The sequence below is a fragment of the Psammomys obesus genome, unplaced genomic scaffold, assembly GCF_907164565.1.
Source record: "Psammomys obesus unplaced genomic scaffold, mPsaObe1.curated_primary_1811, whole genome shotgun sequence".
Taxonomy (NCBI): domain Eukaryota; kingdom Metazoa; phylum Chordata; class Mammalia; order Rodentia; family Muridae; genus Psammomys; species Psammomys obesus.
The window spans coordinates 7,928,231-7,943,218 of NW_026596149.1; the positions used below are offsets into that span (position 1 = coordinate 7,928,231).

The window sequence follows — 14,988 nt, forward strand, 5'->3', positions numbered from 1 at the left end:
AATATATATGTTTGTATATAAAGTATATTATAAGGATATTAACACATCATACGTATTTGGATAACATGAAATTAGGAAAATGACCTGGTTCATGTCATTAGAGGACAGAGCATTAGTGATTCTTATCATCTTGTTTCACTAATTTATTCATTTATTTCTTGACTATATAAGTGCTTCTTCTGTGTCTGTATGCTAGGGGATCAGAAATGACTATCATGATGTGACCCTTAAGAAAGGGGCAGGCCGGGTCACAATTGTATTGGGGCTTATGGAACTGCAGTAGAACCAGATACAAGGAAAACATTTTCTTATAGACAGCATCTCAGGAGGCTTTACACAGAGTGAACACTGAAACCCAAGCAGTGCATGCGAACGAGTGTCTGACTTAGACAACTAAGCAGGCATCTCAGGTCGAGAGAGTGACACATTTCCAAGCCCTGCAAGTTCTGGGGTATTTTACTGCCAATTCACTGCTGTGACTGGATGCAAAATATGAGGTGGGTGGTGGTCAGGTGAGATGAGGGCTAGCTAGACACTTGGGGATGCCCACTGCTTCCCTGATGGGTGCTTATTGAATTCCAGCTTGGTACCAGGAGCCATTTTAGGTAATGGCCATCAGCTGTCAAAGCGCTCACTTCCGGTGGGGACACTGACAGCAAACAGATAGAAGTCAGTGATGGCAGGGACTCAGGAGTCCTACCCTGATTTACACACTGGAGCTCTGACAGCAGATGTTATCTGACTTCTGGTTAAGGAATTTGTCCCGCAGAGTAGTGGGTAGGAAATGAGAGCAGTTTTGTCTGAAAGCTCAGTGTGAAGAGGGTTAGTAGGAGTTGGGGTAAAGGTCAAGAGGCCAGTGGGAAAGCCACCTCTGTGTCCAAGGTGGTCTGGGTCATGGCGGTGGAGCAAATAGAAGGATTTAATTTAAAAACTATGTAGAAGGGAAATGTCAAGACAGTTACAGACGGGAAGGAATACCATCTAGGTGTCTGGGATGGGCAGCGAGCATGGCATTAGAGGTGGAGATGTTTGGGAAGAGTGTGAGCTCAGGCTCGGTTCATTTGACATTGGGCTATCCTAGGACAGAAGGGCAAACTTTATGAACTTAGGTACATGTTTGCCCTTTGGAAATGTCTGTGTTTTTGGCTCTGAGTTTATTGATTATGTAAAACATTCAGTGTTTAATTCCATAGCTCCACAGAAGTTGCCTTGTCCACCAAACTTTTAGTTTATTGGGAAAGGAATGAAGATGGGTTTTAATAAAGGACTTTCTCTTTTTGAATGTCGTGAAGAGTTCTGTGAAAGCAGGGGGAAAGCACGTTGCAGGGGACTGGTTGGTGTAAGCAGGTAGAATGGAAATATGCACTTCTGAGACCACAGGTGCAGGGTTAGGTCACAGTCCAGCAGACACACTCAGCCAAGCCAGTTCTGAGTTCCGCAGCATTTGCCATTTGTTATCACGATTGCAAGGCGTGAACTGCATACGAGAAAGTTGGTTTTTTTTTTTTATCTGTCTTTAAAGTTTAAAGCACACCGTATTGTGTATTTACAAGAAATGAAAAGCCGTGGATGTTCTGAGTTGGCAGGTAATACTGTTGGGGCTAACTTCACTGTGGAGGACCATACCCGCCGTTATGGACTGTGAGCCTGGTTTGTAGCTGGAATTCAGAGCGTAAGCACCTGGTATTTAGGGAACTAGGTGTGGTTCTCAGACTGGCTCTGTAGGAATGCCGACCCACCCTGTTATGAGGGAAGGAGTCTAGGAGCTCGGTTTGTCTTGTGTACAGCCAGCCTGGGTCTCCCTCTACCTGAGACTCACAGATCCACTCTTCTCTTGGTTTCTCCTCTTCTCAGTCACTCGTCAGGAGGCCTGGTTAGTAGAGATGGGCAGCACTGTACCTGTTATTAGAATGATCAATGGTTGAATTGATTTTTAGTGTCACAATCTCCCCTCCCTTTCAGTGTCTGTCAAATCACACCAGAGTGTTTTTAAACTGATTTCAAGTATTCCCAAATTGGGCTATAACAAGAAAAGTAAAGGTCTTGGAGGATAAATGATAACACCAGGAATTTCTCTTAGATTTATATATATATATATATATATGTGTGTGTGTGTGTGTGTGTATACATACTTACATATGTATGTGTGTATACATCTGTGTGTATGTATGTAATTTGCTTCTCTGTTGTCATAAAATGCTAGCCAAAAGCAACTATAACTACAAGTTACAGTCATCATCAAGGGAGGAACTCAAGGCAGGAACTGGAAGAAACCACAGGGAAAACCCACTTACTTACTTTCTCTGACTCATGTGGCTACCTTTTTTAGATAGCTCAGGCCCACCTGTGTGAGGGATATCTGGGCCTTCTCATACCTCAATGAGCCATGAGGAAATTGTCCCCACAGACATGCGCATAGGTCAGTCTGATAGAAACAATTCTTCAGTCAGGATTGCCTTTCTCAGATGTTTCTAGTTGACAACTAACATAAGCCATCACATGTATATGCACACATATACACACATATAAGTGTTTATATATGTGTCATAATTACCATCTTAACCTTTTTATAGTGTATCATTCAGGAGTGTTATTTTCACACTGCTGTGCATTCAGTCTCCTGAAGTTTATTGCCTTGCAAACCTGAAACAACTCATTCCCCTCCTCTGCCACCGCCCCAGGTCCTGGCAACCAGCATTCTAACTTGAGGTAATTCTGATCATTAGTACATAGCTGTAGAGCTGAAAGTTGATTACCCCCACCCCCCTTAAAAATGAATGGATAAATAAGACAGAGCAAATACCCAGAATGCATGGTTTGAATCATTGTTTACACGTGCTGAAGGAAGTTTCTCTTCAGACAGGTATTTTGTGTGTTCATATGTAGAGTGGTATTTGAGTTTTCCTGTTGGAGGAAGTGATAACTAAAAATTTCCATACATTTCAGGATCATAGGTTGTCAGAGTAAAACTATTGAACTGAGGTTAGTATTACATGATCTCAATGCAAGGTAAAATATGAAAGTCATCTAAGCAAAGCGATATTGATTAGAGGCAGGTGTCTGGGAAGGGGAGTAAGAAGATGTTAGAGGACTGGGAATTTCAGCTATTCACGAATGAGTCCAAGAGATTATTATGTACCACAATGACAAGAGTTAACAATATTCACTGTATTTAGAAGTCGCACAGAGAGTAGATTTGTGAGTATTTGCATTTTTGGTATATTCTCAGCATACACACAGACAATGCTCATGAGATCAGGTACATGTTAAATACCAAAATGCGGTGACTCCTGCATTTCTCGCCATATTTCCTAGCCACATGTTATATATATTATTAGTGTGACAATTTCTTCTGGTCAATTAAATATATGAGTAAAATAAAAAACGAAGTGGCAGTCAATGAGCGCAGAATCATGGTATACTTTTGGACCTTCATCCTGTTGAATTGGATTTGCACTGTCAGTTTCTGGTGTTCTGTGTGACTCTGCGCTCTGAACCAGGTCACCTGTTCCTTCTGCCCACGCTGCAGCATGAACAGGTTGAACACACTGCCTCGAGGATTCGGCTCTCTCCCGGCTTTAGAGGTCCTGGACTTGACTTACAACAACCTGAATGAACATTCACTTCCTGGAAACTTCTTCTACCTCAGTGAGTAATGTTTAATTCTGTATATCTCCTTTACATGGTACTTTGGTTCTAAGAGTAACAATTTATTTGCCAGTGCTGAGGCTTTTAAGAGAAATTATTAGACATTTATATATTTTCCCAACACACATATATATTTTTCCATATATATCCCCTATATATTTTTTCCATCACAGAGTCCTTTTGAATATTTCCTCAGCTCTCAGCAGTATTTATGTTTGCTGTGTAGCTGGCTGACACCACTGGGCAGAAGAGGGCTTAGTAATGTCGCATTAACTTTCCAACAGAGATGTTGATGTGAGATGTTGAGTCTCACATTTAGCTAAGAACCTCGATTTTCTGTTTAAAGTGTATGAAGGAAAAGAAAGAAAAAGATTACCCCGGTTGCTATTAATTCCCTGCAATATACTGCTCAAAGGTACTCAAGACAATTATTTGTTAAAAAGTATCCATTCTGAAGCTGCTAACAATTGTCCTAAAATCCAGCTAAGCTGTTATGTAAGTCTTTGAAGAGCTCCCCTTGCCATGGACTGATTCAGTCTAGGATATAACCATTATGGACTGTTTATCTTGTTCATCACCGGTGGTCACATGCTTATCTTTTAACAAATTCCTTGCTATAGATATACATAAAAATCAGGATGACTGATTTTCCAACAGCTCATGAAATACTTACGGAAGAGTAGTATCAGGTTAGATTTCGGAATCTGGAAATAGTGTCTCATGCTGATCCTGTTAGTGATGTTCTTTGTGTCTGTTTATTCACGTTTCTCATTTACTCAAAGTCAGGGTCTTATCTATATACCCTTGGCCTCACCATAGAGACCATCTGCTTTCACACTGTGGTGATTCCCCTTGCCCTGATGCAGCTCTAGAAAATATGCCACTTCCGAACCAGCCTATGCAGTTTCACTTTTTACCTCTTTTTAAAGCCCTCTGGCCTTCAGAACCAGACATTCTGAAGCACATGAAACCAATTCTAAATTATTTTCTTGGGCCACAGAGAAAATTATTTTGTTATGTATGTTAACATACGATTCTGTCAATTTTACCTGTGTTAAAATGCAAGTAGATAGCTGTTAAGCCAAATATTTAAAGTACATCTAATTAGACCTGCTTTGTTGTTGTTGTTGTTGTGTTGATAGCTGTTTAAGGGTTTTAGCCTTCAGTGGCTGGGATCATGCCATACTGTATAATCTATACATGAAATGACTTTTGGTACTTTGCTTGTGAAAGCCTTTAATCTCTTAAATCCATGTCATCATTTAAGTGTCTTTGTCTCCATATAGTTTTATCATTAAAGCAATGAAATAAAAGTAATGGGAATTAGTCTAATTATGGGAATGATGTTATGAAGATGGCTCCCATCTCTGGAAAGCCTTCATCTTTGTATTTATTCTTAACATTGATCTATTTGTTTAAGAAAGTTCTAGTCTGGGGCAGATCCCTTTTGACGAAAGAGCCCCTTTGCTATGGATTCTGACGTGGGTGGCACAGTGGTCCTTTCATCTCTTGAAATGCAGAAGCTATAATAAATGTGATCCAAAGCAATAGAGAAAAGTAGCTATCTTTTCAGAAAACATTGAAACCGTGCCAGACCCTTCGTGCAGTTGTCCGAGTTGTTAATTGTGTCAGTCCCCATGGATACAGATGTTTTCCTGGACTTAGCAGCGCCACAATCAACCAGTAAATCTGGGTTTGACCTGCTTGTTATTATTGTGAGTCCTAGGTGTGTCACAGGCTTCTCACCCAGCCAGGGTTATTAATCAAAGCTGACTCCCTGGTATTGATCAGACCTCAAACGGTTGGATTCCAAGGCACCCTGTTCATATATTGCTGTTTAATTTGCAGCCACCCTGCGTGCACTCTATCTAAGCGACAACGATTTTGAAATCCTGCCTCCAGATATTGGGAAGCTCACAAAGTTGCAGATAGTAAGTAATTTATCTAAATTCTTAGAAAATCAATTCACTCCTGCAGCCCTCGTAGGAGTGCAATCAAGTCAATTTGAGCAGGAGTAAGGTTTGTTTTGCAGGAATGAACTGGCGCTCCGGCTTCTGTTTCTTGTTTAGCCACAGACACTTTTAAATGAATTGAAAAGATTGAGCCTTGAAGGAATAGAGGGCCCTGGGCGAGTGTGAGTTTCTGTTGAGCACCTCTTTATGACAAATTGTTTTGACAGCTCTCTGTTTTTGTACATTTAGCTGAGCCTCAGGGATAATGACCTGATCTCACTGCCTAAGGAAATCGGGGAGCTGAGCCAGCTGAAGGAGCTCCACATTCAGGGGAACCGCCTGACCGTTCTGCCTCCAGAGCTAGGTAAGGTTGCTCACCAACAGTGCTGGGTTTAGTCATAATTATCCGAGCACTGCAACTGTGGCCAGCCTCTCTCTTCTCTCCACTCCCTCAGACATCCGGTTCCGACCAAGTTAGGACGTTTGTCATTGGCCAGAGCCCAGGTATTATGGATTGACTTTGTGATACAGCTTTAGGGAGCAGCATCTCAGAAATTGCTGATGGGGGAAGACAGGGTAGTGTAGCTTAGTAGTAAGAGTGTCCAAGCTTAGAAAGCTTCCTGGGTTCTCACTGGGTTAGTTATAGCTTTTATCAATGCAGTATTCTTATCTCATAGGTTTGTTTTTATTGTTGTTGTTCCCTGAAATTTTTCACCAGCTAGATAAACCGTACTTATGATAGCTACCTGAAAATGCCTTTTTCCAGTTTTTCTGCCCTGATGTCATCTCCAGGGAGAATTGTTAAATGTGCACTTACTGCTAACTCTTTGCTCCCGTTTCTGCTAATTTTGGCTCCCTGTGCGGCCCCAGGTAGATGTGTGGCCACCCTCTCTCATGACCTCTGAACCCACAGTTTCTCTGCTGAGGCGATACTGCCTTCTGCAACAATCTCATGAGTGGCATACACTTAGAACCCCAGCTTTTGGGAAATGGAGGTAGGGCCACCCAGGGTCACCCAGTGAGACTCTTCTTAAACAGACACAGTAAAACCAGGAAGTTCACTGACCTGTCATTTCTTCTATTCTTTGAGCCGGCTGGCTTTCTTAAACTCATACTCTCGATTATCTGGTTCTCTACACCAAAATAGCGCAACAACAAAACCCCCCAAAACAAAACAAGTATTTGTTGGAGAAAGTCATTTTACACATAGGACTGGTGGTTTTCAAAGGCCAGCCATTACAAATGAGAATATAAGATGCCATGAGAGTAAGAGCATTTTCATGCCTCGCCTGCTAGAAGGTATCGAATCAACACCTAAAGAATGAGTTAATGAAGGGGCAGCTTTGGATACTAAGGTGTTAGGAGGGTCGCCTGCACTGTTTGGCTTCTGTCTAGTGTTGTCCCTGCAGCGCAGAGACCATCGGCCACAGTCAGATGTTTCATAGCCACGTGTGGCTCCTGGTTGTCACATTGGAATCCATAGTTGTGAATCAAAGTGTTTGGTGAAAGAAGAGCGGGGTCTGGAGAGATGGCCCATCAGTTCAGAGTATTGCTTCTCTTCTAGTGGACTCAAGTTTGGTAACCAGCACCGATGTCAGATGGCTCACAACTACTTGTAACTGCGGCTACTGGAAACCCAACTTCTCTGCAGTAGCCTTCATTCATGTGTCATACCCTCACACAGACACAGGAATACACTTAAAAAGAAAAGAAAAACACTTGATTTCACAGCATGCATGCCACTCATCCCCACATTTCCATCTCCTTCAGCCCCTGTGTCGGAGTTAGGAGGATTGACTTCATTTTATGATTTTTGGGGCTCAAGAGTAAATTCGGCGCCTTTTCTTCACTGATTCACAAAGAGTCGAGTTTTGCTTCGGAAGAAACAAATCATAGGAGCCAAAAAAAATTTGTCGTTGTTGTTGAACACACTTGAAAACCTAGTAGTTGAGATGCTAAATTAGAGTCACAGGTTCCTGCCAGCCCAGGCTTAAAAGACTCTGTGTGAGGTCTTATCTGATGCTGTTTAGTGAAAATTTTCTCTGATGAGAAAACCTTCTTAAAAAAAGACTTGGGGCAGTAATTGTTAACCATGGATTTTAGCACTAGAAATACTTGGGGACTTTTTACAGAACATAAGTAACCCCCCTCCTCCCACGCTATTGAATCAAAACTCCATGTGTGAGACACGTCCTCGTGTAACAGGATGAAGCTCGCTCAGCGCTTCTGACGTGTACCTTCAGATGGTGTGATTAGTAAAAATGGAAAACATAAATACGCGTTTGGTTTCCACTTTAATTTCTTTTCCAGTTCTTCAAGCAGTGTGGTAATATAAAATATTAGTATAAGCAGTTCTTCACTTGGATAATTTACTAGATCGAACCAGAATGGGCCTATCTGTATATTTTATACCATATTCCTTTTTTATTTTATGTAAATATTCTATGCCATTTCTCTGATATTTCCTTTAAGCTATCTAAGAGCAACTTGTACTTTGTATTTTTTACTTAGGAATAGAATTGAAAAGAATCTTCCATGACTTTATTTTTGGTAGCCATACCTAAAAAAATGTGCCTCGTAGCCTTTTTTCCCTCTGAAGTGAGTACTTTAGTTTGAAATATGCAACAACTCCCAGAAGCCTTAGTTAACTAATCTGAAATTAAGATGAAGACTCTGGATTACCTGTTTTTGAGTGGTGGTTATTTTAAAAGCCAAGGGCAGCGTACTAGTTGGTAATATAATAATAGTTGAGAAAGCCTTGGATGCCAGGGCACTCTGATAATTACTTTCCCATGCAGTCATGATAATGGTGAACAAGCCTTTTAGAGACGGAAAAACTGAGGCTTGGGGGGGGGGTGACATGTCCGTATTGACACAGCTACTGAATCACAGTGGCTGTACTTGAACTTGTCAGTCTCTCCTCCAGGCTCACACTCCTGACCACGGGGCCACGCTCACCCATATGGCAGGAAGAAGATTCCTAGACACACACTTCTGAGTCGGAACCAAGATGGTGAGGAGGAAGGTTGAGACAATAAGACCAGTTGCATGGCAGGCTTTGCTGGTCTATGAGTGAGGCTGGAATACTAGGCAAAGTGTGCCTGAGATGGGCTTTGCAAAATGGATTGCAATTTTGTTGTTTCCTTCCAAGCCACTTGCAATGTCTGTGCAGTTCTTGTCTCCCAGTGAGCAAGCATCACAGTAGGAGTGGCTTCGCTTTGTGAATGAGATGCCTAGCGACCATCCAAAGCCCCTTCTCTCATTCAGCTCATCCACTCTGTCTCTGGCTGAAGGTTTGTTTGCCTTGGGTATGTTTCACCCTATGTATGGTGATTTTCTTTATTGTATTTATTGTTTACATATTGGAATAGGCAAGGTAAGTGCTCCTGAGATTTTGTGAAAATTCTTTCAAATAAAGCCAGAGTTTGTAATTGGAAACCTATTGGTGAGAGAATTTCAGCCTTTCAAAAGAATCCAGATGAGTTCTGACTTGTCAGATCCAAGGACATGAAGGAACACAGCAAAATGAAAAGCAGGGCTTGTTTGGAATTCTGTGACTTCTTTTCCTTGCATATGTCATTTAGACCGTGTTTCTGGCTTCTAAACAGAATAAAACACTTGCTTCTGTGTCAGTCTATGTACCTGTAATGGCTCTAATGCGAAACATCATTCAAGGCTCATGGTGTGAACACTTAGTACCCAGTTTGTGATACCATTTCAAGCTCTGAAGCCTTTAGTTGGTAGAGCCTTGCTGGCAGAACTAGACCATGGAGGGGAGGGGTGTCTGACGGTCTCAGTCACTCTTCCCATCCAGCTGTATCTGCTTCTTAGTCTATAACCGTGTGACTGCCATTGCCATTGTTGTGAATTGAAACCCCTCTGAAAACAAGAGCCAAAATAAGCCTTTTTTCCCTTAAGTAGTTTTTGTCAAGTAACTTCTCAGCATGATGCAAAAAGTAACTAATAGATATCATTAGAGTGATAGCTATAAATCGGAATGGACTGCTCATTCATTCATTCACTCATTCAAGAATTTATTAATTTCCTTCTTTAGGCCAGTTTATTTTTTAATTCTGAGAGACTTGCCTTCCCAAGAAGTCAACAAGTATTTATTAAGCTCCTGTTTTGCATATTTGCTAGGCATAATAAGAGAGAGCACCCCATATGGAGCTGTTGTTCTAAAGGGGGTTACAGTAAAAGGTAGGAGGGAAGGAGCAGAAGGAAACAAATAGACAAAGACACAGAAAGCTAGGTAGGTGAGTAGAGATTATATAACACAAGGTGTTAAAAATCAAGCCTTAGCAGAGTGATGGGTAATGGAAGAAGGATTTTGAGAAAGCTTCAGCCATAGTGCATTTGGTTAAGGAGGGAAGGAGCCTCCTAGACAGAGGTCGCAGCTGGAGCTGTTAGGCCCAGCAGGAGCCTAAGTTTTAGAAGCGATGAAGAGAACTCAGAAGACCAGATCTCATCATTGCAAAATCGCCAAGAGGTTTATTTTAACCATTGCGCAATGGGGTCACCCCTGCCAGTCAGCAAAGAGTGGCACTGGGAGACAAAGGCCTTGGGTTTTTAAAAGACAAAGTGAGGGAATTTTGAAGTTGCAGTCTTGGCAATTTAGGATTGGATGAGGAAGCTATGAAGTAAGATAATTGGTTAGTCTTAGGTGCTCAAGCTTGGCCAGTCCTGCCAAGTGTGGATTCAGCTGCAATTAAAGGTGGGGGCAGTTAGCTCATTTTTGAAGATGAGGGCTGCGGGCTTTTGGCTGGAGGTCAGGAGCTACTCAGAAGAAGGACTGAGGCCATCTGGTTGGTTGCTAAGAAACACTATCTCGAAGACAAGGGTCTGGTTCTTTTTGCTGAGTGAAGGTCATTGCTTGCTTGCTTTTTTTTTATATCTGTCCTCACAGATAGGGTCACATTCCTCCGTTCTCTGGAAAGGTACTAAGAGGCTTTAGCTTAACCTGGACCTAAAACTCAAAACTATAGGCTTTAGAAGACATATAGTTTACAAAGTTAGTCTGACCCTTTCAGAGCCAAGGTCCTTGTCTGGCTCCTGTGGGGGAAATAACTTGAGAAGTTGTGTAAATGTAACAAAAGTTGAGAGTGGGGCAATGGGTAAGAGAAGGCATTAGTTATTTTTTAACTGCTGAGATAAAATACCATGACAAAAAGCCACTGAAGGGAGAAAGGGCTTATTTAGTTTACCCTTCCAGAGGGACAGACTCCATGATGGCAGGTAATCTTGGCACAGAAGCAGGGACAGGAGGTTGGGGATCACATTTTTCAAATCTATATACAGGAAGCAGAGAACAAACAGGAAGTAGGGCAAGGCTAGAAATCTTCACACCTGTTTCACAGTGTTGTGCTCCTTCCACCCAGCCTCCGCCTCCTAAAGCTTCATAACTTCCTGTAACAGAACCACCAGTTATTACATATATTAAAATACAGGAAACCTCGGGGGATATCTCTCATTCAGACCACCACAGAAGGAAAATGGGAAAAGCATGTCAGAACGCTGGCTTTTCCTCCAAGTGAGCTGGTTCTACAGATACCTCTAGCCCAACAGTTCGCAACCTATAGGTTGTGACCCCCTTTGGGGTCACATATCAGACATCCTACCTATGGGGTGATTATATTACAATTAATAACAGTAGCAAAATGACAGGTATTAAGTAACAATGGAGTACCAATGTTCTAGAGCAACAGAAGTATAAGAATGAATTTTTTTTACGTGTCTGGAATAGGCTTTCCAATTTGCTGACACCTATATTTACTGAAGCCCCTCCTAGAAGCTCGGAGATCACTGAAAGCCTGTAGTGTGAACTGTTTTACAAACTTGGGGAGACAAATGCCTTTAAGATTGAAGTCCAGGAGGGAGACATTTCAGGTGACAATAGTTTAACTCACTTAAACCTTCTGTCTCCACCTTGGTGACCTTGATGAGGAGAGCCATCTGTGAATCATTTGCCAAATCAGTTGAGCCTCTTCCATCTATACTGTTTTCTTTAGTTCACCAGAATCATTAGCAGAGCTGGCTTCATTGGTTAATTGTCTCTGGTCAAGTGAAAATGAACACATTACATAACATGTGCTGTTTTTAAAATATATATTTTCAGTAAAAGTTCTATTTTATTTTTTTATGTTTAATTCAACTTTTTCAGGATAAGGCCTCAGGATAGCTTAGGCTGGACTCACAGTCATCTAAAGTGCTGATTAAAAAGTAATTTTAATATCATAAAAAATAATTATCCTGTTATTTACTAGATACTTAGATGGCTTCAGCTATTTAGTTAATCAAGTGCTCATGGGCAGAGGTTAGTCTAGAGGATAGTTAAAACTATTTAATAGACACCCTTCATTAATTTTAAACTTCCTTGTAGAAAATGCCAAGATTGTCCCTTGAGACCTTAATGAACTCATGTTGATTCTTCTGTCCTGCCTGCTGTATTTATGCCACTGTTGCTATGCATGCTTGAGTTGGAAGTCATGCTGTTACTCCCTGACTTGGGTTCTAGGCCTCCCTAGAGAGTAAGGCAGTGTGGGCACCTGGCATGCATTCACCCGTGGGGTTCTATGAGTGACTCCTGTGTTACCCTCGTTAGCATTCTTTTGTTCTATTTATTTTCTTTATGTCCATTAGAAGAGGCAACAGCTGATTAAGGCCTTGAGGCTCCTGTAGGAAGCCTGCAAAAACAAACAATCAACCAAGGCATATATGTTCTTGAGGAGCCTGACAAAGGGAATTTGGAAAAACAAAGTATCTTAATTTGATTCTGAAATGTGCTGAATCGATCTAGTTTATGTAGAGATTGACCCTAGATTTATTCTCTAGAAGGCTCGTGCCCATTTTGAAAGCTGTGGCACCTCTTGAGGGGTTGGTGGAAGTTGGGGCACGGGGGCCAGCACTTGTCATCCTGGTTGTGTCACCGCTGTGCTTCCTGGTCCTCTTCTACCACCATGAACTCCATTTTGCCTTTCCAATCATGGCGGACAGAGAACTTCCAGAGCCGTGAGTCTTATCTTTGCTTAGTTATTGCTGTGGTATTTGTCAGAGTGACAGAAGCAGCTGACATGCATAGGTAAGTGGGTGGAGGTTTCCTGACATGAGCCAGGGAGAAGGGAGAAGAAAGGAGATGAGAGGAGAGAGCCTAGAAGTTCCCGAGCACCTGTGTATGTTGACATCATTTATGTGCTAAGTATTTTCTTGTTTATAAAATTATGTTAGTTTTTCTGTATTGCTATGAAGAATTCATGAAATAACATAAGAAAACTAATATTTATTTAGTACGTAAACCTGTCCACTCAATATTTTTATTCATATTACTTTACTTGAACTCTCAACAACCTGGCAAAATAGGGGTCCTTCTTCCCATTTGATGAGTGAGTAGCAGAATGTTGCTCTAGGAGCACCATTGTGTAGGTTGAATGCTATACCAAGTACCCAAGGAGGTGTTATGATTTAAATCGGAAATGCACCCCACCCCAGACTCATATATTTGAGCACTTGGTCCCTTGGCTGTTGGCATTGTTTGGGGAGTTTGTGGACATGAGTGCCAGCTGGTGAAATTGGCTCACTAAGGCAATGAAGGTTTTTCCCAGTCTGGTTCTCGCCTGCTTTTTCTGCTTTCTGCTCAGCCACAATGTGAGAAGCAGCACCCACAGGCTCCTGCTGCTAAAGACATTGCTGCTTCTGCTATTATGCCCTCCCCTCCATGTTAGACCGTGTCATTCAGAACTGTGTGCCCAATTAAACCTCTTCTCCCTTAAGTTGTTTCACTCAAGTATTCTGTCCTGGCCATGAGAAAAGTAAACACAGGGATCCAGCCGGGACCTGGCATGTGGAAGCCAGGCCACTGTGTGTGGTAAGGTCACTAGATGAAGAAACGACCTTTTTGCTTTATGCCTTTGTAGGATAGAACAATATATAGATTGGTCTATATAAAGAACATCAAGAACATCTTGTTAAAAGCTCTATAGATTAACAAAGATACATAATGTAAAAGACCTACCGCTAAGTCTTGTGAAATGGTTGGCATGTGGCTGAAGAGACATACCACCAAGCAGCAAAGGCTGGTTCATTTCTATTTTTCTTTCAAATTTGTTAATTACATCTCTCTCACTCTGTGTGTTTGTGTGTGTTTATGTATGTGTGTCTATGACTGGTCTGTGTGTGAGCAGAAAAGTGAAGGTTCCTGAAGAGGCCAGAAGAGGGCGTCTGGACCTGGAGTTACAGGTGTTGGGAACTAACCTCAGTCCTCTGCAAGAATAAATGCTCCTAACAACTCAGCAATCTTTCCTGGCCCTGCAAGGTTTTCTTTCTGCCAAAAGCCATGTCACTTGTATAAGTACAAATTTGCCTAACCACTTCTTAAAGCTTTAAAAAAAAACTTAATAGAATTACACAATACCTTAGTTTTTAACACAAATATCTCTATTTTCCAAGTTGTCTGCTAAGCATAATCTCAGTTCTGTGTGTTCTGGAAGGAGAGCGCTCTGGCCTGTTTGTAAGATTGACTCCAAAGTGGACCGTGATTTACTCCAAATAACATTATTGATGTAGCTTATTTTTCAGAGGACCTGATTTTTAGTTTGGATCTCTTGATTTCAAAAGTAAGTATTCCTCCTAGTAATTTGTAAACATGTTGATATTGAGCCAGTGAAGAGGTATAATATCCCATTAAATGACAGATTGTAATGATCCCAAATATGTTCCCTAATTTTATTTGAAGAAAAAAAAAAAGAATGTAAAAGGAATGATTTTTTTTTTTTTAATTTTCTCTCTTTCCAAACTTTGAATTTTGACTTAGATGGTACTGCTGGCTGGCTCTTCCATGTTATTCCTGTGGTAATATATCTTTCACCAGACTTCACAAAAAAGCCATGTTTCATATCTTTTGATTCCCCATGGCCTTTAGTTGATAATCAAAAATGACCCCCTCTCAAGCCTCCTCCATGATATTTTTTTAACAAGTCCCATTTTATATATTCTGTTCCAGTGAATCATTGCCCCCAGAAAATGCTTTAAGCATGGATTTTTAAAACTGCTAAGTGAGCTGTATTTCTACCTGGTGAGTTAGTGCCATAAAGGGGGTGGGAAGCTGTGTCATATCAAACATTTCCGTCGTGCGGTATAAATTTCAGGAGGCACGTCAGGTTCGGTGTGATTGAACAGGTGCATCAATCTGTGTTAGCACCAGCTGGGAAAGCTTGCCACTGTTTGCAGTGGGCATCCTTTGATTTAATAGGACACTAAATGTGTTCTTTCCCTGGGAGAAATGCCGGCAGTAACCAAGCTCCCAGATTTAATTTTTTGTTATCCCACAGGCGTATCTGTAAATACAGTTCTCATAACCCAAATACATATACAATGTCTCATAGTTATGTGGCAT

The 14,988-nt window shown here is 41.4% G+C and overlaps 1 protein-coding gene across 1 annotated transcript in view; it reads left to right on the top strand.

Annotated features, from left to right (window-relative positions):
- The window catches only part of Rsu1 (Ras suppressor protein 1), a 171,268-nt gene that overhangs the window by 45,904 nt on the left and 110,376 nt on the right, over positions 1-14,988 (top strand). The window contains exons 5-7 of the mRNA XM_055593690.1: positions 3,530-3,648; positions 5,497-5,579; positions 5,850-5,964. Coding sequence (XP_055449665.1) covers positions 3,530-3,648; positions 5,497-5,579; positions 5,850-5,964 — 317 coding nt within the window. The remainder of the gene's footprint in view (positions 1-3,529; positions 3,649-5,496; positions 5,580-5,849; positions 5,965-14,988) is intronic.